The 26,841-nt window shown below is 33.7% G+C and overlaps 2 protein-coding genes across 6 annotated transcripts in view; one reads left to right on the top strand and one right to left on the bottom strand.

Moving 5' to 3' along the window:
- The window catches only part of SPAG16 (sperm associated antigen 16), a 952,656-nt gene that overhangs the window by 506,320 nt on the left and 419,495 nt on the right, over positions 1–26,841 (top strand). The window lies entirely within an intron of this gene.
- On the bottom strand, positions 6,203–8,831 carry LOC112816274 (serine/arginine-rich splicing factor 10). Its single transcript, XM_073879032.1, has one exon. The coding sequence runs from the start codon at positions 8,764–8,766 to the stop codon at positions 7,978–7,980; it is 789 nt and encodes a 262-aa protein (XP_073735133.1). The 5' UTR covers positions 8,767–8,831; the 3' UTR covers positions 6,203–7,977.

Raw genomic sequence — 26,841 nt, 5'->3', positions numbered from 1 at the left:
CCCATTTAAGACAGTTTAAAGCAGTTTTCACTTGAAGAATGAACTTTTCTGTGACGATTCTATTTCAGTTTGGTTTGGGTTATTATGTCAGTTTGTTTTTGAAAGAGCACCAAATTAATTATAAAAATTGTTTAATATTTATAAAATACAATATTTTGTTAATATATTTCATATTCTTTATGATTCATTTGCAAAGTTGGTTATATTAGAGATGAAGGACATATTATACAATATTAATGGTTTTAAAGCATAATATAAGAAGTATTAAGACTCAAGGGCATTGATTATTGGTATATTAATACCTCTCTGGTATCATAAGGCTGAGTTAAGTGTAAGGAAGAATATGGTGAATTTTAGAATAATATTAGCAAGAAACAATCTAAAATGCATTCAGCAATAACAATTAGAAATAATTGTAAGATGTGATTTATTTATTTGTTTGTTTATTTTTACCTCTGGCTAGTAAAACCACCTAAATTATATAATTTCTTGAGTATATAGACAGATTCTGAAGCATCCAAAAATTCTGTTTTCTTACTCATGCTAAGTAATACAGTCACTTAAAAATTAAGCTTGAAAGTGTTGAATGAGTTATATATAGTTATTTTATGTATTATTCTTTAAATACATGTCCCAGTAAAATTTCTTATTCATAAATTTAAGATTTAAAGTTACTGTTGGAGGGGCACTTGGGTGGCTCAGTCAGCTGTGTGTCTGACTCTTGGTTTCAGCTCAGGTCATGGTCTCAGGGTTGTGAGACAGAGCCCCACTTTGGGCTCTGCACTCAGCACAGAGTCTGCTTGAGATTCTCTCTCCCTCTGCTCCTCTTTCTCTGTCTCTCTAAAATAAATAAATAAATCTTCAGAAAATAATAAAGTTACTGTTGGAAATTCATGGTGGTTATCTAAATATGCATTTTAAAAGGTACAGCATTTTATTTTATTTTTATTTATTTATTTGACAGAGAGAGACACAGCGAGAGAGGAAATACAAGCATGGGGAGTGGGAGTGGGAGAGGGAGAGTCAGGCTTCTTGTAGAGCAGAGAGCCCGATGCGGGGCTCGATCCCAGGACCCTGGGACCATGACCCGAGCCGAAGGCAGATGCTTAACCACTGAGCCACCCAGGCGCCCAAAAGGTACAGCATTTTAGCCTGGAAACACAAAATATATCTTTATATGAAAGCCCTAACTACTGTAAGAGAGTGAGCATTTGACATTTTTTTCCTTAATTATCTTTGCCCAGATTTCTGACAATTTTATAAAAGCATCTGATGCTTCCCATTTTAGAGATGATGTATAACTTATTTTGTTGTCTATTCCTATAGCTGTCATGTGACAAATTAAATTTGCTTTTTAGAGAATATTAATGTCAGTATCTCTAGAATAAATTTAACTTAATTATTTTACATATATGAACTAATGTATCATAGGTATATGCAAAATTACAATAAATTATATGTCCCTGCACCAAAGATGCTGCCTGCAGCATGTGTAATATTCATTATGAATTGTAAATTTCTTACACAATAACATTAACAAACACATATTAATTATGTATGCAGTCATCTTTACTCCTTGCTCTCTTTTCCTCTTACACATTTCTAGTCAGGCTACAAAGTCCTAGATTTGAGGCTTTCAGCAATCTCTCCAAAAATAAATTAACTCTTTATTATCTGAATTATCATGGCTCTTATTATTTATATTCATATTCTTACCACTACAGTTTACCTAAGGATTTAATCCCCAGACTGGAATGGATTGTTCAGTGTTCCTTTAGAAGCTATTGGGATTAATTTCATTAGACTAACAGCCCTGTTTATTTGGATCACCACAATAAACCAGCTATTATATTCTAGATATTGTCCATATATACACCAATCAGACTTGATCTCTCATTTACCTCTCTTCTCCCACTGTATGCTTTGGAATTCAATACCTGTTATCAGCAAAATATTCCATATCTTCAATATCTTCAATGTATTCTTTCATCTTCTTGCTTAAACTGACCTCCCTTGAGGAGATCCAGCCCCCTTTTTAATGGAGCCTCTACTTCCCTCCTCTTAATCCTTCCCCACAGATTTATATCTCCTCCTGAATATTAAGCATGTAAAATGTGTAGATCCTACTTTTGAGGTGCATACATAAAATGTACTTTAGAGTTTTGCCCACATCATCATATATTATCCATCTATATAAAATAGTAAAAGTTAAAATTGTTTGGAGTACTGACACAAATACCACCTACCACAGGACCTCAGTTTATTCACTAATGTGTTCTCAGTACCCAAACAGAGCTTGGATCATACTGGGTAAGTAATAAAGATTTGTTTAATTAATATATAAACTAATGGTTTATGTTCCCACCATGCTCTTCACAGTCAATTCTAGATCACTTTTCCTTACTCTCACCTTCCCCCAAACCACAGCTTTGTAGAAGCACATGCTTTGAGATTATACCATTAGCCACTTCTCCATTTTATGGTCATATACTTAACCTCCTGGTCATCCCTTTTATATTTTGAATAATTTAGTTCATGGTTTACTGTCTTCATTGAGTGCAACATCAGTATCCAAGCAGAAAATTCATCTAGTACCTTGGCCTCCCAGTTTCTTCATCCCCTTACTTCCAACAACTTTTAAATTTTGATTTTAAATTTTCTATTCTGTAAGCACCATCTTCCCTCTCTCTAGCTTGTATACTCCAATATTACCACTCCAACAGTTCTTTCCAGTGGTATTGGTAATTCAGTGTCTCCATTGTTTTGTTTTTCTTGCCCTTGATAATTGCCTTCTGTTTCCTTCTTACCCAGAGTGGATCCCAATGTCCATCAGAGTGACTTCTCCTTCCCATGTAGCTTCAGTTCCCTTGGTCCTCCCTTGCTCCATATTCCTTGCCTGTCAAAACCCCAATTCTGGTTAAGCCAAATTCTCTGCCTACTCTACACCTGTACCCGGTAAGCTAAGCATGACTAGAAAAAACAAAAATAAAAACAAAACAAAATGAACCATGCTGACTGGTTTCACTTTATATTTATAACATCACCTCACAAGTTGAATCCTACTGCATCTATTCTGTTGATTAACTTTCTACCAGATGAGATGAATATTTCATATTTCCTTCTCTATCTGCAAATTCCTAACAGCTTCCCTATTCCTTTTTCCTCCAAGCTGATAATCTGGATTTTTTTATATCACTAAGCAAATAAAAGCACTTGGAAGAAAGTCTTCTAATCTTCCCACTACCAACTCCATCAGTGATTTAGATAGATAGATGATAAATGATGATAGATATAGATAGATAGATAGATAGATAGATAGATAGATAGATAGATAGATATCGATGGCAGATTTTTTTTTCCTCTCTCTTTCTCTCCAGGTGTTGGCAGGGTAGTTGTATTCTGGACTGGCTTGCCTGGACAGTGTGGTTTAAGATGGTCTTATTCACATGTCTAAAGCTTCAGCTGGGATAGCTGGAGTCACTCTCCATGTGGGTCAGCCCTTCATCTTCCAGCAGGCTTGCCTGAGCTTCTCCACATGGTGGCAATAAGAGTCCAACAACAAGAAAGAGCAATCCCCAGTGAACAAGAACCTGTTCAAATTTCCTTTTTCTAGTGTCCCATTGACCAAACCAAACAAAATCACATAGCCAAGACCAGGGTCAATGTCAGAGGAGACTACCCAAAAGTGTGCATATAGGGATAGGAATAATAGCAGCTATTTTGTAAATAATCCATCCTCTTTGTAACTTTTTATTCCTCTCAGAATCATCTCCTTGCAAATATAAATGTAGTATCTATCATACTTATATTTTAGCTATATTTTATATCACAGAATTCAGTTCTTCAGTTGACCTAGCTATTTAAATAGACTTTTATGATCAGTCTAGGAGAAAATGGAGTCTGACTTTTTGTTCCAATTCTTACAGATAAATTGTTGGAAAAGTTCTTACAAATGCATCATTGGAATAATTTCAGCTTTCTCTGTTCAGTAAATTAAAAAAATTAGATTTTATTTATTTATTTATTTGACAGCGAGAGTACAAGCAACTATTTTGTGTTGCTTGAGATTTATTCAACTATTTTGTGTATTGATAGTACATTCCTTTTTATTGCTAAATAATAGTCCACTCTACAGATATATCACAATTTGTTTATCTCTTTGCTTCTTGAAAGACATTTTGTTTATTTCCATTTTGGGGATAGTACAGATAAAGCTGTAGTGAACACTATTGTGTACAGATTTTTGTGTGAACATAAGACTTCAGTTTTCTAGGATATATGACTAAGAGTGCAATTGCTGAGTTGTATGGTAAATAGATATTTAACTTTATAAAAAACCGCCCAACTATTTTCCAGTGTAACTATGCTATTTTACATTCCCACTGGCAGTATATGAAAAAGTGCCTCTACATTTTCATCAGAATTTGGTACTACCAGTATTTTTTTATTATCTTAACCATTCTAACAGGTGTATAATAGTAGCTCATCTGGTTTCAATTTGTGTTTCTCTAATGGCTAATGATGTTGTACATGTTTTCATGCACTTATTTTCCATCTATATATGTTTTTTGGTGAAATATCTGTTCATATTCTGGCTCATTTTCTAATTGGATTATTCATTTTCTTGCTGTTGAGTTTCTGTTAAAAGTTCTTTAAATATTCTGAGTGCATATCCTTTCTTGGAAATTCTGTGTGAAGTTTAGATTGAGGTTTTTTTGTCTGTTTGTTTTGATTTTTACTTATAAATTACTGATTATTCCAATACCGTTTGATGAAAATTCAGAAACAAAAACACACAAAAATTCTGTGCCATTTATTTCCTCCACTAATACCATACAGTCTTGATTACTATAGCCACATAGTAAGTCTTAAAATAATGTGATTCCTTCAGGGTTTTTTTTCTTTTCCTTCTTTCTTTCTTTTCTTTCTTTTTTTTTTTTTTTTTCCAAAATTTTTCTGGCTCTTTGAGTTCCTTTGTCTTACTAACTATTTTTCTTTCCCCACATCTAAAATCACTTTAGCTGGTTTTTCTGGTCAATAAGTTGCCATATTCCCTGTCTAGTTAATATCTGTAGTTTTTTTTTTCTTTTCTAACCCTCACTAGTGTCTTATTTATCCCTAGTTGTTTTTTCATGCTTCTCCTAAATTAAATTCCTTACAGACTCTTCTCTAATAATCCTTCCTATGTTTTTTTCTTAAAATTTCAATTGAAGATTACTCCCTCCTAAGAAGCCTCCTGGCCTAGCTTCCGATGGCCACACTTTTTCTTCCTATTTCCTTTTCCTTATTAGAGTCAGACTGTGAGTTTTAAGGCCTTAAGCACACACAAAAAAATCACTCCTCCCACATATAATTAAGAATGAAAACAACAATAAAAGATGTGTATAAAAGTCCATCAAAATTTTATTTATCCCCACAAAAACCCCTTCAATGCTACTCTATTTACTTATATTTCAAAATATAAAACTCTTTTAAAAATTTTCTCTCTATCTCATTTTTTTTTTCCTTTTTCTCTTTGCCCTTTATCCTCCTTCCCATTTTGGTGCAGCTGCTTTGCTGGTGCCTTAGGCACATGCTTTGTCTTTCTATTGGGTAATTCAACACTGGCTTTTATGAATAATTTGTTCTATGTCACAAAGCACTCGTTTCTGCTCTAGTTGTCTTTATCTTTGTTGTCCTTCTGCCCAATCACAATCTCCAATTTTCTGCACCTTTTCAGATACCCTCCGGAGCCCCTACTAGTTAGCTAATGCCATGCCACCTCATATTCTGTCTCACCTTATCCCTCAGGATCTACTCTTAAATCTTTGCCCCTTTTCAAAATAAACAGTTACTTTCTACAGTCTCCCATATAGATTTATTACAATTGTTCCATGGGTTGCAAATAGTTAAATTACGCCTTTGTGACTTCTCTCTCCTTAGAAAGATGTGTATCCTGCCATGCCTGAATTTAAATAAATGGTTCCATACAGTTTCTTTCCATTCATTACCTTCTGCAATAAGATATCTTTGGCCTTGTCCTCACATAGCTATATTGAATGGGAACTAAAGAAATCTGAGCACCTTTTGAAACTTTCTCTCTTTGGATAATTTATTAACATCTATAAGATAAGAGTGATGAGAGAATTAAACTTAGATGAAAATACTGCCTACAAATATTGTCTTTTCTGTAGGTGGTAACACCACTCAACTATAATACTCCTTTTTCCTTCATTTTGTTTTTATTATAGCATGTTTGCTTAATTTACAGCAAGCAGAAAATAAGCTGGGTCTTGTTTTGATCCAAACATTGATGTTTTAAAGGTTGTACACAATATTTGTTAAAAAGAACATATAAAAATACCTTTTTAGAAGCTTCTATAAGAAAGAAAATACAAAGTTTAACCCCACAACTTTCCTCTTTGCTAGAACTGCAAACTACTGCTACAGTTTTAAATAGACTTTTTGTTGTTTAAACTATACATCCAGGAAAATCTAAAAAATTAAAGAAACGTGCATATAAATGATTGCATAGCAGAACATGAACATTAACTGCAAACAGTAAAGAAATGAAAGTTAGAAATACTATCAAATATACAAAGGTTCTAGAATCAATCCTTTAAACACATTCCACAAACAGTATTTAAAAACCATCTTTTGTTCTTTACAGGCAAGGCCTACTAAAACCAAAATTGAAAAAAAGTAATCCTCTAAAAGGAATCGTTTCCCCACAATATTTCTTACTTATACCTGCAAGCAAGCAATCTAAAAATTTTAAAGATGCTAGCTTTTATTCTGAAATGAGATTGGACATTTCCCTTTTATTGCTCCCCCCAAACGATCTCTCAGAGAAATGCTAGAAATTATAAATGGTTAGGGTCTTGTTTTCTTTTTTAGTCAGGTACTGCCAGGTACTATACATTGATAATCAAACTCAGAGATGTGACTCTTAATTAATTCTTTTTCCAAAATATTTTAAATTTCATGGCACCACAGAATCACCTAGAATTGGGAGTGTTCTCTTTCAACGTGCCTCACATGAAATAAGCTGAGGTGTGAAGAACAAGCCTCCTTCATAAAGTGGTAGGCAAATTTTGATACAAATGCACAGACCGAGTGCTACAAGCATCAAAATTCAGTTCTTTTACACTATGCATATGCATAAACAAAACCTACTTTGAAACAATTTACTTGCTGCTTTTTAACAGCAGTAAGAAAACTAAGCAATATGACCAACAATGCTCCTTAAAGTTGAGAGTAACTACATGAGAGCATTTTTCCCCCCTTAAAATTATTTCTGCCATCATTGACCTGCTCAAATTTTAAGGTGAGTTCTTCTGATGTTTATATGTTCCAAATCTTCAAAGAAACCAGAAAAAAGCAGTGAAGGCTCCATGTTTCAGTCAAAAACTCAATCTTCCCCAAATCCCACTTAACCCAGTTGGTATCATTCCCCAAGACAGTGGGGTTAACAAAAGAACTATTCCACACTCTGTTATAAATTAACTATTATCACGGGCCTAGACATCTTAACAAGACAAAAAGGTCCACCCTGAACCTAAATGTGTCTGATCAGTCAGTGTTGTACTGTGGCTACAACTTCACTTTTGTATCATTCTATCTTATTAGCAAGCTACATTTCTAGGTTAACAGTTCTACCAAATATGGATATGAAAGTTTATTTTTAATAAGACAATGTTGCAAATTATGGTCAACCAACATCTTTTCACCAATACTTCAAGCATAAAAAATGAGAATCTTTACAAAAATATACAGAGACACCACAAATTGGTAGCTGCCCATAACATTAAACAAACTGGACTCTTAAGAGTGGCTTCTCAACAGCATATCATTTTAATTATAACCATTTGCCTGGTACAGGGAAAACTGACAAGTGTTTTTTAAGCATCATTGCAACATTGTATTCCTGATAATTTAAGTAAACCAAACTATGAGTAAATGAATGATACATGCCTAAAAATATCAAGGTTTATACTATCAGTGGCCACTGGACTTAGGACTAGTCCAAGACCTTGATCTAGATTTTGACCTAGACCTAGATTGTGATCTTGACTGAGATTTGGATCTAGGTGGTTCTTTTTTCCTTGATTCCTTTTCATATCTTGAGCCAGACTTATAATGTGTTTTGGAATCTGTTTTAGAGGTGCCTCTAGTTTTGGTGTGAGATGCAGACCTAGAACGTGATTTAGCCTTCATTTCTTTCTTGGGCTGGGACTTGGACCGTGATCTTGAATTGGATTTAGATCTTGAAAAAGATCGATTTCGGTGTTTGAATCTATCATTGTCGGAATGGCTTCTGCTACGCCGTGGTCTTCCAGCCGGTCTACTGTTTCTAGGACTATAAGATCTTCTATAGTTGTAATCAAAGGACCGGCTTCTTGATCTTCTTCTTTCATAACTCCGGCTTCTAGAACGTCTGTATCTGTCATAATCATCATAGCGTGAAGAGCTGTATACATTCCTCCCTTCCTTGGCTTTCATTTGATTTGGAGTCTTTCGATCCCCCTGTGCAAACTGTATTTCAATTTGGCGTCCACAAATCCACTTTCTGTCCAAATTATGTAAAGCGTCTTCGGCATCACGGACATCCTCAAATTGAACATAAGCAAATCCTCTTGGACGGCGCGTGTAGAAATCAAGTGGAACATACACATCAACTATGGGACCATAACGACCAAATTCTCTTCGTAAATCTTCGGACCTGGTGTCGTCGGCCACGTTCCTTACAAACAGAGACGTGTTGGGGGGGCGCAGGTATCGGGACATGACGGCAACGTGAGTCTCGGCAGAGATACTAACGGGCTCAGTAAACCGTCCGCGGATCCGGTGGCGGAGCCCTATAATACTCCTTTTTAATGTGCAATTTTTACTCAACACTAGATGAGTAAATTCTCTAATCAATTAAAACATTTTGCCAAGATGATCACAACTCTTCACTTTCAAATATGTATTATTTGTTTGTATGTGAGGTCTTTGGTACTCAACCTTTCTCAACAAAGCAAATAAATTTCACTGTAGGATTGAAAGAATATTCTCACTGAATACTTAACTCCAAATATTATTTACCATGCCTACATGTGCGCCTCATTTTGATTGCATAATGAGGTATATGAAAGCAGGTTTGAGTCTGACAAAATTAAAGACCCATGTCAATGTACATCTATGTACAAAGATGTCTCTACTTCTATATGCAGGTGAGGAAATTCTAATCAGCAGATCCAGATTATTTTCTAAAACTAACATTAATTAAGATGACTTCTTTCTTTCTTCCCCTTTAGCAAATCTTTGCTGAATAACTCTACTTCACTGAGTATAAGCATAACATGTGTGAACAAAATGTAGCCTTTATTCGGATGACACAGAAATATATAATGTTGGATCAGAAGCAACTGAATCTTCTTTCAATGCATATATCTGTAGTTAGGTGACATGAACTGCACATATTTCTTATTCATGAGTTCAACTTCATGACAAGGAGCATTCACCTGCATCTTAAATGGTTATAAGCCATTAATGTATTCTAGCTTGGAATTAGATAAGCTGATCATATTATATCAAAGAAAATGTTCACGCAATGGCTGCTTCACACACATCAAGCCTTCTCATTTGGATTCCCGCTCCTGTGGCCTGCAGCAGTCTTTGCAAATGATCTTTATTTCCCTTTATTCTTCTGAAAATTAAGAAAAAAATGAGATTTTGAAAAACCATTTTTACACTATCAAATTACTTTTTTCTTTTCATATAGTCATAGATTTTTTTTGTCCTAACATGTATATGCTGTTGGAAGGGTCTATAAACAGAGACACAATCCTCTCATGTTTAAATTCCCCTTCCATCCCCTTCATCTTTGTCTGTTTCAGATGGAAGAAGAACACAGGACATACAGCTCTGTAACAATGTCTTCTCCTATACGGAAGGTCTCCAGGGCACTGCACTGAAGTCAGTAGCTTCTAATGAGTCTTTGTGCCTTCCCAAGGTGTTTAAAAAACACTAGGTAGGATGGCATCTTGCTTGCTTTAGAAATGAGTTGTTTTTCATTTCCCCTTTGACAGTTTTCTTCATAATACCTTTGGCATAAGTTGATTAATACTTATTCTTGGAAACACCTTTATTTTAGTGGCCAAGACTTGTTTTTTTATTTTTATTTTTTTTAATTTTTATTTAAATTTTAGTTAACATACAGTGCAATATTGGTTACAGGAATAGAATTCAATGATTCATCACTTACACACAAACACCCAGCGCTCATCACAGCAGGTACCCTCTTTAATACCCAATCCCCCATCTGGCCCATCCCCTACCCACCTCCCTCCATCAACCCTCAGTTTGTCCTCTGTAGTTAAGAGTCTCTTATGGTTTGTTTCTCCTCTCTCCTTCCCCCCCTTTCCATTTATTCATCTGTTTTGTTTATCTTAATTTCCACATATGAGTGAAATCATAGGTATTTGTCTTTCTCTGATTGACTTATTTCATTTAGCATAATACATTCTAGCTCCAACCATGTTATTGCAAATGGCAAGATTTGATTCTTTTTGATGGCTGAGTAATATTCCATTATATATATTATACATATATTTAAAATATTCCATTATTATATATAATATTTTAAATATATGTAATATATATGTATATACCACATCTTTATCCATTCCTCAGTCAGTGAACACTTTGTCTCTCTCCATAGTTTCGCTATTGTTGCATGTTCCCCTTCGAATCTGTATTTTTGCATACTTTGGGTAAATACCTAGTAGTACAATTGCTGGTTTGTAGGCTAGTTCTATTTTTAACTTTTAGAGGAGGCTTCAAACTGTTCTCCAGAGTGGCTTCTGACCAACAGTACAAGGGATTCCCCTTTCTCTGCTTCCTTGCCTAAACCTGTTGTTTCTTGGGTTGTTAATTTTAGCCATTCCGACAAGTGTGAGGTGGTATCTCATTGTGGTTTTGATTTGTATTTTCCTGATGATAAGAGATATTGACCATCTTTTCATGTGTCTGTTAGCCATCTGTATGTCTTCTTTGGAAAAGTGTCTATTCATGTCTTCTGCGCATTTCTCAACTGGGTTATTTGTTTTTTGGGTGTTGAGTTTGATAAATTCTTTATAGATTTTGGATACTAACCCTTAATCAGAAATATCATTTACAAATATCTTCTTCAATTCTGAAGGTTGCCTTTTGTTTTGTTGATTGTTTCCTTCACTGTGCAGAAGCTTTTTATCTTGATGAAATCCCAATAGTCCATTTTTGCTTTGGTTTCCCTTGCCTTCGTAGACATGTCTAGTAAGAAGTTGCTATGGCCAAGGTCAAAGAGCTTGCTGTCTGTGTTCTCCTCTAGGGTTTTGATGGTTTCCTGACTCACATTTAGGTCTTTCATCCATTTTGAGTCTTTTTGTATATGGTATAAGAAAGTGGTCCAGTTTCATTCTTCTGCATGTGGCTGTCCAGTTTTCCCAACACCAATTGTTGAGAGACTTTTTTCCGTTGGATATTCTTTCCTGCTTTGTTGAAGTTTAGTTGACCATTGAGTTGAGGGTCCATTTCTGGGTTCTCTATTCTTTTCCATTGATCTATGTGTCTGTTTTTGTGCCAGTACCATACTGTCTTGATCACTACAGCTTTGTTATATAGCTTGAAAATAAGAATCATGATGCCTCCAGCTTTGCTTTTCTTTTTCAAGATTGCTTTGGCTATTCCTCAGGGTCTTTTGTGATTCCATACAAATTTTAGGATTGTTCTAGCTCTGTGAAAAATGCTGATGGTATTTTGATAGGAATTGCATTAAATGTGTAGATTGCTTTGGGTAGTATAGACATTTTAACAATTTTTGATCTTCCAATCCATGAGCGTGGAATGTTTTTCCATTGCTTTGTGTCTTCTTCAGTTTCTTTCATAAGTGTTTTAGAGTTTTGAGAGTACAGATGTTTTACTTCTTTAGTTAGGTTTATTACTAGGTATATGGTTTTTGGAACAATTGCAAATGGGATTGATTCCTTGATTTCTTTTTCTGCTGCTTCATTAATGGCATATAGAAGTGCAACAGATTTATCCACATTGATTTTAAATCCTGTGATTTTGTTGAATTTGTATGAATCCTAGCAATTTTTTGGTGGAGTCTTTCAGGTTTTCCACATAGAGTACCATGTCATCTGCAAAGAGTGAGTTTCACATCCTCCTTGCTGATTTGGATGTGTTTTTTTTTTCTTTTTGTTGTCTGATTGCTGAGGCTAAGATTTCCAGTACTATGTTAAATATTAATGGTGAGAGTGGACATACTTGTATTATTCCTAACCATAGGGGAAAGACTCTCAGGCTTCATTTGATGTTCTTTTTCTAGCTCCTTTAGGTGTACGGTTAGGTTGTATATTTGAGACTTTTCTTGCTTCTTAAGGAAAGCCTGTATTGCTATATACTTCCCTGTTATGACCGCCTTTTTGCCTTTGCTGCATCCCAAAGGCTTTTTTTGTTTGTTTGTTTAAGATTTTATTTATTTGACAGAGAGAGACACAGCGAGAGAGGGAACACAAGCAGAGGGAGTGGGAGAGGGAGAAGCAGGCTTCCCGCTGAGCAGGGAGCCCGATGCGGGGCTCCATCCCAGCACCCTGGGATCATGACCTGAGCCGAAGGCAGATGCTTAATGACTGAGCCACCCAGGCGCCTCCCAAAGGCTTTTGACTGTCATGTTTTCATTTTCATTTGTTTCCACGTATTTTTTATTTATTTTTTCTTTAATTTCTGGTTAACTCATTCATCTTTCATAGGATGTTCTTTAACCTCCCTGTATGTGTGGTCTTCCCAAATTTTTTCTTGTGGTTGATTTCAAGTTTCATAGTGTTATGGTCAGAAAATATGCATGGTACATTCTCAATCTTTTTGTATTTGTTGAGGCCTGATTTGTGACCCAGTATGTGATCTATTCTGGAGAATGTTCCATGTGCACTCGAAAAGAATGCGTATTCTGCTGTGTTAGGATGAAATGTTCTGTATATATATATCTATATATCTATCCATATATATATATAATCATTGTTTTAGTTCTAGTTCAGGCATCTTATATCTGTATTGATTAAATCCCTGGCTATGAGTTCTACTTCCCATTCTTTCTTTTGGGGTGAATTTCTCTATCTGGTCATTTTTTCCAGAAAAGAAAAAAACAAAATAACAAAACAAAAAACAGGAAAACTAGATCCTGGGTGTGTTTTCTTCTGCTTATTAAAACAATCTAGATCAAAAAATTTTAAAAAAAGATAAAATAAGATGAAAATAAACAAAAAATAAAATATATATTATATATAAATAAAAATTAAAATGATAATAAATTTTTTAAAAAGAATTGAAAAAATAAGGAAAAAATTGAAAATAAATAATAAAACAAAAAATAAAAGTAAAAAGGAAGCTAGATCCTATTTCCCCTAGAATTGAAGCTTTGCAGTACTCTTATCAGTAGACTTGGTACAAAGGAGTTGTATGTGCTCATCTTCTGGGGGAGGGGCCTGTTGCACTGATTCTCAGGTAAACTTGCTTTAGGGAAAATGCACCTCCAGGGCAGAGGGGGGCGGGGCTTGGTGTAAGGGGCTCTGGCCTCCAATAGGTGGCACTGTTTTGCTCCCTGAAGGCTTTCAGTGTTGAGGGGGTGTGATGCATAGCCCTGGAGCTGAAAGTTCACGCCCCCAACTCTTCAGGGAGCCCTCACAGAAGAGCAATCACTCCTCTTATGTCCCCAGTTTCTGTCAGAACCCTGTATTCTCCCAGCCTGTGTCTGAGCTTTTTTATCTCAGGCACACAACAGAGTTTCAAAACTCCAAATTCTAAGGACTCCCATGGCGAGGACCCATGCTTATCCTCTGGGGGAGGGTCCTGCCATGGTTTTGCCATTTGCTGGCTGTCCCAGGAAAGTGATGGCACAATTAAACAGTGGTTCAGAGTTTATGGCAAAACAACAGAAAGTTGGCACCAAGACTCATTGCTCCCAACTGGTGTCCCCACTCCTGTGCTTGGGAACAGTGCAGCATGTTGGTTCCACCCATTCTTCTTGTGACCCAGGGGATCCTCAGACCGTGCTGTCACTCCCAGAACTCTGTCCCACTTTGCCACCTCAGCACCTTTAAGCCAGGCATGTCCCCCACCATAGCAGACTTCTAAAAGTTCAGATTTTGTGCTCCTCTATTTATAATAATTTGCAGTAGCCTCCCTAAGCAGGGCTCCCTTCCTGCCTCAGTACCCACAATTATATCTCCCCCAAGTCAACTCTCTGCACTTCCTATCTTCCAAATGGTGGTTGCTTTCCTATTTGTAGGCTTGCAGTGTTAGTTCTCTCAGACCTCCCATTGATTTCTTAGGTGTTGAGAATGCTTTGATAACTATCTAGCTCTGTTTGAGGGATGAGATGAGTTTAGGGTCCCCCTAATCTGGTGTTATCTTAACTCCTCCTTGTTAATGGCCAAGATTTTTAAAATGCGGGCCCCATATTCACACATACAAGGCAATGGGGCTCAATTTCTTCTATTTCCTCTAATATAAATTCTTCTATTTCCTCTAATCTAAAATTCAAGATTATTTCATGTAAACTCTGAATAAGTAAGAAAATTGAGGAACATTTTGGAAAATATAAAATGTATTTTCCTTTATATTTACAAGAACCTATAGTATTTAAAATTTGGCTACTATGATGACACAAAATTAATATTCAAATAAGAAATGTGAATCAAAAGAAACTGAATTTTAAAATCATTCTAAGTATAGCAGAAATATAGAGTGTATATGAATTAAAGGTTACATAGTAACAGGTTCCTTTAAGATAGAGAAATGTTCAAAATCAAGATAGCAACATAACAAGCCTGCCGTGATTTCTCCAGTTCCTAATTTAAATAGTTACACAATATACAAAATACAGAAGTACATAAAACACAGAAAATATGATAAGCAAAAGAATGTCTCAGCAAGGCTTAATTTCCACTCTTAATTTGATTTATTTATATTCTTATTTTTTCCAGAAAAGATTTAAACTAGCTTACAAGGATAAACAAAATATGACAAAGGGTATACATTAAAGTTGAAAGAAAGGGTACATATTGAGAAGAGAAAATGGAACCAGGAATATACCAGAATTCATGCTATAATAACTCATTTACTAATGCTGAGTCACAGTTTTAGCTTTAAACTTTCAAATAGTCAGGAAAGAATTTTTCTTTCCATTTTGTATAACTGAGAATGTTTAAGATGCACTCAAACCAAGTATGTAGGGAAAAAACTCCACACAATTATTAGTACTAAGGGAGGATTTTAACTGATGAAGCTCATCAGAGAACATAGGCAGGTACATTAAATGGTATTCTCAACAATATCCTTATAATAGGTACAACAATAAATTAAAAAGGGTAGCTCCTCATAATGCATAAATGTATTCTAAGACCATCACTTATGATCAATTATTTAGGAATCAGAGTAATCCAAGGGGTAATCCAAGGGATTACCAGTAGGGAAATACCAGAATTCTCTTCAGAAAATTGTTTTGAATCAATTTTAAACTATAGATAAATTCAAGAAAACCCAAATATGATAATAGAATACAAAAACACATTGAAGATAAATTGAGTATAACTGATAGTGAAGAAAATCAAACACAGACTAAAGGGCATGATACAATGAAAACAAATTCATAAAATGTTTCAAGGGATTATAATAAATAAAGAGAATAGAAAATGTGAAGCTCTAAACTCCAAAAAACAAACATTTTCAAGGAAGGTCTGGAGGTGGGGTATAGGGTAAATTTAATAGATTAATCATAAGGATTTCTGATAACAAAAGATAATTGTAAACTACTCATGGAACTCTTATGATTTCTAAAATTTCTATTAAAAGGATATAAAAATAAAATTAGATCGGCACTGGAAAATCCCATGTGCATAGTCCATTATGTGGATATACCACATTTGTTTATCTATTTATCAGTTGATGCATATTTGAAATGTTTTCACTTTTTGACCATTACAGAGTATGCTGCTATGGGACACTTGTCTCCAGGTTTTTGTGTAGACGTATGTTTTCATTTCTCTTGGATATAAACCTAGGAGTGGTATTGCTGGGTCACATGGTAATTCTGCCTATTTTTAAGTCAGATTTGTTTCTTTGCTATTGAGTTTTATGAGTTCTATATACATTCTGGATATAACACCCTTGTCATGTGTGATTTGCATATATTTTCTCTCATTCAGGAGATTGCCTTTTCATTTTGTTGATGATTTCCTTGGTTGTGCAGAAGATTTTTAATATAATGTAGGCTCACTTATTTATTTTTGTTTTGTTGCCTTTTTTGGGGGGGGGAGTCCGATTAAAAAAAAAAAAAAACCTCATTGCCAAGACCTGTCAAAAAACTTTCAGGTCTTATGTTCAAGTCTTTAATCCATTTTGAGTAAATTTTTTGTATATCGTGTAAGATAGTGGTCAAGTTTTATACTTTTGCATGTGACTGCCTAGTTTCCCCAGCACCATTTCTTGTAGAGACTATCCTTTCTTCATTGTATATTCTTCATCATAAATTAATTGGCCATAAATATGTGGGCTAATTTCTGGGTTCTCTATTCTGTTCCACTGATTTATGTGTACATTTTTATGCTAATACCATACTGTTTTTACTATAGCTTTGTAATATAATTTGAAATCAGAGAGCATGATGATTCCAGCTTTATTCTTTCTCAAGATTGCTTTGGCTATTTTAAGGTTTTTTGTTGCAAGATTTTAAAATTATTTATTCTATTTCTTTAGAAAATGCCATTGGAATTTTGATAGGGATTACATTGAATCTGTAGATTGCTTTGGGTATTTTGGATATTTTAACTATTGTTCTTCCGATCCATGAATATGGACTATCTTTCCATTTATTTGTGTCTCCTTCAATTTCTGTCATTATGTGTTTTAGTTATCAATGTACAGGTCTTTAACACCCTTAATTAAATTTATTCCTGGATATTTTATTCTTTTTGATGCAATTACCAATGAGATTGTTTTCTTTGTTTCTCTTTCTAGTGTATAGAAATGCAGCAGATTTTTTTTTGTATTGATTTTGTATCCTACAACTTTAGTGAATTTATTTATTACTTCTGTGTTTTGATGAAGTTTTTAGGATTTTCTATATATTGTTATATGTAACTAGTGACAGTTTTACTTCTTTCTTTCCAGTTTGGATGCTTTTTATTTCTTTTCCTTGCCTAATTGCTCAGGCTAGGACTTCCAATACTATGTTGAATAAAAGTGGCCAGAGTGGGCAATCTTGTATTGCTCCTGATCTTAAAGGGAAAGGCTCTCAGCTTTTCACCTGTATATAATGTTAGCTGTGGGCTTGCCTTATATGGCCTTTATTATGTTGAGTCATGTTTCTTCTATACTCTCTTTGCTAAGAGTTTTTATCATAAATGGATGTCGAATTTTGTGAAATGCTTTTTCTGCATCTATTGAAATGTTCATTTTTTTAATTCTTTGTTAATGTGATTTATCACATTGATTGATTTGTAAATATTGAGACATCTTTGCAACCCTGGAATAAATCCCACTTGATCATGGCTTATGATCTTTTTAATGTTGAATTCAGTTTGCTAATATCTTGTTGAGGACCGTTGAACATTTTCACATGTTCTTCAGGGATACTGACCTGTAATTTTGTTTTCTTGTGGCATCCTTGTCTGGTTTTGGTATGAGGGTAATGCTGGCCTCTTAAAATGAATTTGGAAGAATTCCCTCTTATTCTATTTTTTGGAAGAGTTTGAGGATTGGAATTACTTCTCTGAATGCTTGGTAGAATTCACCAGTGAAGTAGTCTCTTCTTGGACTTCTGTTGGGAGGTTTTTGATTACTGATTCAATCTTTTTACTAGTAACCAGTCTGTTCAGATTTTCTCTTTCATCATGATTCTGTCTTGGTAAGTTGTATGTTTCTAGGAATTTATTCATTTCTTCTAGGTTGTCTAATTTGTTGTCATATACTTATTTTTGTTTAAAAAAAAGATTATTTATTTGAGGGAGGGAGAGAGAGAGAGAGAGAGAAAACACATGAGCGGGGGAAGGGGCAGAGGGAAAGGTCAAATTCAATATTAAGTCCCATCAAAACAAACAAAACTAAACAAAAAAGAACAAAAAAACCCAAACAAGCAAACAAAACAAAGTCTATATTTAAGATTTTTTGTGGTCTTTCTCTAGCTCCGGTGGAGTAAAAGTTCTAGACGCAACCAGCATTTACATTAGAAACAAAAGTTTCTTTTGCTTCATTAGCATCCAAGTACACATCAAGGGATGTTTGCAAATTCTTTTTTTTTTAAGATTTTATTTATTTATTTGACATAGAGAGAGACAGAGAGAGAGGGAACACAAGCAGGGGGAGTAGGAGAGGGAGAAGCAGACTCCCCACTGAGCAGAGAGCTGGTTGTGGGACTTGCTCGATCCCAGGACCTTGAGATCATGACCTCAGCTGAAATCAAGAGCCAGAGGCTTAACCAACTGAGCTATCCAGGCACCCTTGGCATATAATTGTTCTAAGTGGCCTCTTATGATCTTTTGTATTTCTGTGGTATCAGTGTAAAAACTCCTCTTTAATTTCTGAGTTTATTTGAGTCCTCTTTTTTGATTGTTGTTGATGAGTCTAGATAAAGGCTTGTCAATTTTGCTCCTCCTTTCAAAGAACCGGCTCTTAGTTTCGTTGATCTTTTCTATTGTCTTTTTAGTCTTTATTTAATTTTTTCTGCTTTCATTTTTGATATCTCCTTCCTTCTACTAACTTGTGGCTTCATTTGTTCTTTTTCTAGTTCTTTCAGGTGTAAAGTTAAAATGTTTATTTGAGACTTCTGTTGTTTCTTGAGGCATGCATTTATCACTATGAACTTTCCTCCTGAAACTGCATTTGCTGCATCCCACAAATTTTAGTATGTTATATTTCCATTCTTTTCATTTTGCCACAGGTATTTTTAATTTATGTTTTGACTTCCTTTTTTATTTTTTGGTAATTCAGTGGCATGTTGTTTAATCTCCACATAGTTGTGAATTTTCCAGCTTTCTTTGTATAATTAATTTATAGTTTCAACCCATTATGGTCAGAAAAGATGCTTGATAAGATTTTAATCCTTTTCAAATTAAGGCTTGTTTTGTGGCCTATCATATGATCTATCCTGTAAATGTTTCATGTGTACTTGAGAAAAATGTGTATTCTGTTGATTTTGGGTAAGATATATATAGACCTATAATAGACCTAATATATGTATGGGATATATATATTCCTGCCATTCTTTATTTAGATATTTCTTTAGTAAGGGGTATATATATCCAGCTGCTCTAACATGTCATTTAAGGCCATATTTTCATATTGATTTTTTTTTTATTGTCTTATTGATTTTTTTGTCTGGATGATCTATCCATTAATGTAATGGAATATTTTAAAAATCCTACTATTAGTGTGTTGCTGTCTATTTCCCCCTTTAGGTCTGTTAATATTTGCTTTATATATTTAGTTGCTACTATGTTGCATGCATAAATATTTATAAATTTTATTTGTTATTGTATATCTTCTTTAGCTACATCCAATAAATATTAATATGTTATATTTTCATTTTTGTTCATCTCAAAATATTTTCTAATATCTCATGATTTATTACTTGAGTAATTAAATACTTAGGAATGTACTGTTCAATTTCCACATATTTTAAATTTCTCAAATTTTATTTTGTTGTTGAATTTTCATTTAATTTTTTTGCAGTTGGAGAACATAATTTATAAATATTAGCTACTCATAAATATTTTACATTTATTAATTCATTAAAATCTCACAAGAACTATGTGAGGTAGTAGTTTCAGCATCCGCATTTTACTTATAAGGAAACTGAGATGCAAAGCATGAAGGTATTGTGCAAACTCCTACATCTGTCAGCATCTAAGGGGAGCTGCGATGGAATCCAGCAAACTTCCTGAGAGCCTATTCTCAACCATTCTTTACTTAGACAATTTTTTAGTAAGAGATGATTGGACTAATTTTAATTTTTTTCACTATTATTAGCAAAGATGCCACCAGTGATAATATTAATTAGCAGTAAATAAAATAGCAATAATAGATATTGGTAATTGTTTATAGTAGAAAATCTTCTGAACTAGCTTCATTGTTTCCTAAGTAGCTGATTTCCATGTCACTTATAAAAATTCACTAAAAAAGTGTCCAAGTGTCATCAATAGAATATTACAAATAGAGCACATACACACATATGCACAAACTATAGTAATCAGAGCCTTCTATTACGGGCATAGACAGACCTATAGGCCAACAGAATAGAAAAGAGAACCCACAAATTCTTGCATATATGGTCAAATATTTTTTTTACTAGGGTGCCAAGATTATTCAATGGGAAAAGCCCTATCTTTCAACAAATGGTGTTGAGAAAAGTGGATATCCACAGGCAAAATAATGAAATTCAACCCTTCGGTTACAAAAGTGAACTAAAAATGGAGCAAGGTGTAGACATAAGCGGTAAAACTATAAAAATCTTAGAAGAAAACATAGGAGAAAAGTATCATGATATTAGATTTAGTGATGATTTCTTGGATATGACCCTAACAGCGTAGGCAACAAAACTAAAAATAGATAAATAAGACCTCATTAAAATGAAAAATTTCTGTACATCAAAGGACATAAACAACAGAGTTAAAAGGCAGCCTATGAAATTGGAGAAGATATTTAGAAATAATATACCTGATAAGGGGTTATATCCAGATTATATAAAGAACTCCTACAACTCAACAACAAATAAGCCAAATGACCCAATCAGAAAATGGGCAGAAGACTTGTATAGGCATTTCTCCAAATAAGATCTATAGAAATGACCCACAAACACATGAAAAGATGCTAACATCTCTAATAATTTGGAAAATAAAAAATCAGAACCACAATGAGATATTACCTCTCACCTGTTGGCATGGCTACTACTAAAAAAAAAATGAAGAGAAAAAGAAAAAAAGTATCAGTGAGGATGTCTAGAGAAATTGAAACCCTTGTACATTGCTGATGGGAATATAAAATTGTGCAGCCACTATGGAAAATAATGTGATGGTTCTTCCAAAAATTAAAAATAAAATTACCATGTGATCCAGCAATTCTGTAACTGATAGGTACCTAAAAGATTTGAAAGAAGAGTTTTAAAGAGTTATTTGTACTCTTGTGTTCATTGTAGAATTATTCACAATAGCCAAAAAGTAGAAGCCACCCAAGTGTTCACTGACAGATGAATGGATAAACAATATGTGGTAATACATACAATGGAATATTATTCAGTCTTAAAAATGAAGGAAATTTGGACATATGCTACAATGTGGCTCAGCCTTTAGGGCATTAGGCTAAGTGAAATAAGCCAGTCACAAAAGGATAAATGCTGTAGGGTTCTACTTATGTGAGGTACCTAGGGTAGTCAAATTCATAATGACAGAAAGTAGAATGGTGTTTTCCAGGGGCTGAAGGGAGGGTGAAATGAGTTGTTTAATGGATACAGAGTTTTAGTTTTGCAAGATGAAGAGTTCTGGAGATATGACTGCAAAACAGTGTGAATGTACATTATTGAACTATACATCTAAAAATGGCTAAGGTGGTAAATGTTGTGTTATATATATTTTACCACAGTTAAAAACATGCATCATTTTTGTGCATAATTATTGGCTAGGCAAGATTCAGGTTAATTTAATAAAAAATTTGTTTTTGAAGGAAAAAATAGTAAATGAAAGGAACCCTGTATTAATCTTCATACTGGCCAAAAAGAATGGATAAAATACAACATAATTTTCTGATTTTAAAATTGTTCACAAAACAGTAATAGAAAAAATGTTACTTGAATAAAATATAATTATCTTTTTCAAACTCAGTAAGTAACTTTCTTAATGCTAAAAGTTTAAATATATAGCTCATAAAATCAGATGTAATATAAAGAATTTACTGTAACACTTATTACTGGAAGTTTTAACCCATGAACTATTTTTGTAAGTTAAGAAAACAAAATTGATTTTAATTTTTTCAGGCAAACAAAAACATAATAAAATTGACCAAAGAGATTCCATAGTGGAAAACAATAGAGTAGGAACTGACCCATTATCTATCAAATATACAATGTGATAAGTAATAAAAATGTATCTAAAGCTATTATAGGAATGCCTCGCTCAGTTGGTTAAGCGTCTGCCTTCAGCTCAGGTCATGATCCCAGGGTCCTGGGATGAAGTCCCGCATCAGGCTCCCTGCTCAGCGGGAAGCCTGCTTCTCCTTCTCCCACTCCCCCTGCTTGTGCTCTCTCTCTCTCTCTCTGACATATAAATAAAATCTTTAAAAAAAAGCTATTATAATTAAAATGTGAACTTAGATAATTAGTGAATGTTTGGAAAAGAGTAAATTTAAATCCTAATTTTAAGGACGCCTGTGTGGCTCACTCAGTTAAATGTCTGCCTTTGGCTCAGGTCATGATCCCAGGGTCCTGGGATCAAGTCCTGCATCAGGTTCCTTGCTCAGTTGGGAGACTGCTTCTCCCTCTGCCTCCTGTACCCCCTGGTTGTGCTCTCTCTATGACAAATAAATAAATAAAATCTTTTTTAAAAAATCCTTATTTTACTCTATAAACCAAAAATGTCAATGAATTAAATAATTAAAGTATATTTTAAGTATAATAAACATTAATTTGTTTCATAACAAGAAAAATGTCCGTAATATTAGACTAGATATAAAACAGAAACAAAACTTTATATATCATATAATCCTTTTGAAAAATAAATATTAATACAAACATAGCTGAGGGAGTAAGAGAGAGAGAGAGGATATTTTTACATACAAAAGGTACATATCAAAACATATTTCTGAGCTAGGTAATTAAGGGTGATTTTTATTTTCTTTGAATACCTTTACCTATTTTATAAGTCTTCTACAATATACATTTATTTCTTTAATAATTAGAGAAATAAGCATTATTAAAAATAATAATGCCTTTTTAAAACCCTGTACAATGTTTGAATGAATTTAATTAAGTGCTTCTTGAATGCTTGTTTGATCATTTTTCCCATCTTCTAACTCTACCTCAGCTTACTCTTCTTGGTATTTCATCTTGATTGATATAGTATGTGATTTGCTATGGCTTCCTCTCTTCCTCTATTCACTAAGGGAAGCATGAAGGGAAGATGAAATTCATACCTGAGAAGTTATTTTCTTCTGCTTCCTTCTGACTCCAACCTGCTTATAGCTTGTGCAGGTCACATTAAGCTCTGGGAGATTCTGTCAAAGCTCACTTTTTGAGTAAGAAATTTAATAAAACTCAGCAGGAGGTTCTCAGACTGTTTCAAATTTTGAATAACTTCATTCAATCTGGTTCTACTTTTTCTGCCTGGAAATTCAAGTGGTCTTCTTTATTTTTATGACTTTTACATTAGAGCCTATTATTCAACATATCTAATGCAGCTATTCTTAACTTACACTCCACTCTAGGAACATAAAAACTGTAATACATCCTCCCACTATTTCACATCAAACTGTACTCTGACAAAATCTCCCATCAGCACCTTTTTTCTGTTTAACTCATAAAATATGGCAATCAACAAAGCTATTTATTTCTCCTGAGGTATCCATTAGAGAAATGGTTTGAATTTTATCACTTTGAATTTTACCCAGAAAAATCTCTCAAATCCAACAAAGCCAAATCTCAAAGTAAATAAAAAGATCAAAGTATAGACCAAAAGAAAAACATGTTAAACTCATAGATGAAATAATTTATAAAATTTTAAAATATTCAGATGCTACATAGCTATTTGGAGGGCAAAAAAGACCCTCTTTATTTGTGATTCTAATATTAATTTTAAATGGTTTTCTTTAATACAGAAAAATGTAGAGACACATTAAAGTTTACACTTAAATATAAACTCTTGTGAAAAGAACTAAGATGTAAATTCTACTCTAACCTCTGCTCTGATTACTAAAAAAGTGAAGTAAGATAATTTTAAATTAAGTTGTCATAATTTTTTTATGTTTATTAGAGCTAGCATCTTAATTTTAGGTTAAATATACATTGTAGGAGTATACTGTTTTATGGGCTTTATGAGTATTTTATTATACACTGAGGCTCTTTGCATAATCACTGTGGAACTTGAAGGACAATAGCATTATTTTAAATGACAACAGAGGTTTCTAGTTGTTGTGCTTCCTTTGATGGCATTTCAATGATTGAATTCTTTAATAGCCAATTATTAATGTATTTCAATGTATAAAGATAATCTACATCTCAATCCAGTGTGTTATATGAAGCTGTCTGCAAAGCTGTTTCAATCCATTGATTTATGTACAATTTCAAAATATCAACTATTTTCATTAAGGCTGTAGTATTAGGCTTTTGTTGATAGAATAGTAAATTTACTGGGTAGATTCAGAACTGAATTCAAATTCTATACCTTTGGGCAATGATTTAAAAAACTTTTTACTTCATTTCTCTTCTCTACCTAAGTTATATAAAACAATGAATTTAAAATTGAAAGATTTAGATTTAAATCTTGGCTCCATCCAGTGTTACTAAATGTTTTGACATTGGACTGTTTCTTGATTTCTATGAATATCAGTTCCACTTTGTGAAATTAGAATCATAATATCTATTGCCTTAAGAGAAACAAGTGAAATAATGAATATAAAAGTATTTTGTAAATTGCAGAGCTTCACTTTAAATTTTGTACGTAGTACGTATGTATTTAGTGCCTATTTTTATGCTGAGTTCCCTTTCCCTTGAAGTGTTCCACATCTTAGTTGAGGAGGCAAATACAGATTCAGATTATATGCAGGCATACGAAGTATTATAGGAGGCTTGCAGAGGATCAAATCTCTCAATAACTATGGGAGACTTGGCAGAGGCATGACATTTGTGGTGGGGTTTAAAAGAGAAGAAAAAGAGCTCCAGATAGAGGTAAGATCGTGAGCTTTGAATGGGAGCAAGGACTACCGCAGCTGTGGAGTGGTGCAAAACTGATGTTAGCTACAGTGTAGGGTATACAAAGAAACATGGTGGGAACTGAGGTTTATAAAATATTTTAACAGAAGGTGAAGAGCCATGGAGGCCAAGTTAGGAATTTGGACTTTTTCCTTGGTTGAGTCAGGAGCCACTGGAACTTTTTAGTGTTTCTTCCTCCAGATTATGCCCCATACCATATACACCTTTTTTTGTTGTCTTAAAATCTGGTGGTAGTAGAGGATGCCAAGTCATTAATTTCTAAGACCTGAAACCTGAACACAAGGGTTACAGTTTAATGAACTGAGTGTGGGTAAAATGTGGATGAAAAAACATACTTTAACCAATCTGATTATGATTATTTAACAGTAAAAAATTGCACAGTAGTAAAATGTTGACAATCAAATAATGCTAAAAGTTTATAACAGGATGCTACTGATGAAAAAGGCTGAATAACCTCTTAATTAATACGATCTGCAGGCACAGTGCTTTAGGAAAATGTAGATCCTGGCCTCATCGAAATATTGGTAGATGTCCTTCCTATTATATACATGAACCCAGACAATTCACTTAATATGTACACGCATATGTTTATCATGCAGAGTAAATGCTTTAAAAATATGCTGAATGAATATATGGTAAAGAGTATATTTATCCATTAAGCTTACATAATTACCGCTTTTGCTCATAAAACTGACAGAACTGGCCTAATTTTCATTAAGCATGACTACAGTTTTCCTACACTAATCATATTAGTGCCATACTTGTTTTGATACCCAAGAAAGTAATTAGGTTATTTTGATGATAGTGAATATAATATCTATATTAACAAATTGGTATATGTTTCATTTCATTTTTTATTTCAATTTAAATGTAATCAGCTGATAGTGATCCTAGTCAGCTAGCTAACAATTAAGATAAGCACACTTTACCCTAAGCTAATTTCATTTATTATTTGAAAACGTGGTTTTAATGAATTTTAAAAGACGTTAATAAATTTTCAAGAAAAAGCAGGTTGTTAATAGTTTAAATCTGAGTATATTGAGTACCTTTACAGTCGTAACTATTCCATCATTGGTGCAAAATTGCATAGAGCTAAGTGGATTAAGCACTTTTTTTTTACTTTCATTGAGGGATAAATGTTAACTCCTTTAAAAAACTAATGACTTATGGAATATTTATATATCTGAATCTGAACTATACAAATTCTTAGAAATTATGTCTTCCATCTTCTGCTTATAGAACTACATATACTATGTGAATTAAAATTAATGTACTAAGAGTTTTTTTATGGTAAAATATATATAACATAAAATTTGCTACATTAACCCTTTTTAACCATACAATTTTCAGTGGCAATTGAAAATTATTTTTCAATAATTACATATAATTATTATGTTGTGCGACTATCACCAGAATCTATTTCAAATTTTTCAGTCATCTCAAACAGAAACTATGCCACAAAAGGTCAAAATTTAGGATTACCAAATGATCTAGCAATCCCACTTTTAGATATGGACCCAAAAGATTTGAAAGCCGGGATCCAGATACTAGTACATATACATATGTTTAACTTCTTGAGAATCCACAAAACTTTTCCAAAATGGCTATACTATTTTACATTCCTTTCAGCAATGTACAAGGTTCTTCTAATTTCTCTACATCCTTGCCAAAATATATGATTTTCTTATTTCTTAATTACAGCCATCTTAGTAGATGCGAAGTGTTACCTTGGGGTTTTGATTTGCACTTTCCTAATGACTAATGATGCTAAGCCTCTTTTCATGTGCTTATTGGCTATTTGTATATCTTCTTTGAAGAAGTGTCCATTTAAGACCTTTTCCCCATTTTTAAATTTTGTTGTCTTT

The sequence above is a fragment of the Callorhinus ursinus genome, unplaced genomic scaffold (genome assembly GCF_003265705.2).
Source record: "Callorhinus ursinus isolate GAN/ISIS: 27379988/994484 unplaced genomic scaffold, GSC_fseal_2.0 scaffold2, whole genome shotgun sequence".
Classification (NCBI taxonomy): domain Eukaryota; kingdom Metazoa; phylum Chordata; class Mammalia; order Carnivora; family Otariidae; genus Callorhinus; species Callorhinus ursinus.
Note: the sequence above shows the minus strand (reverse complement) of the source record. Positions and strands in the feature narration are given on the sequence as shown.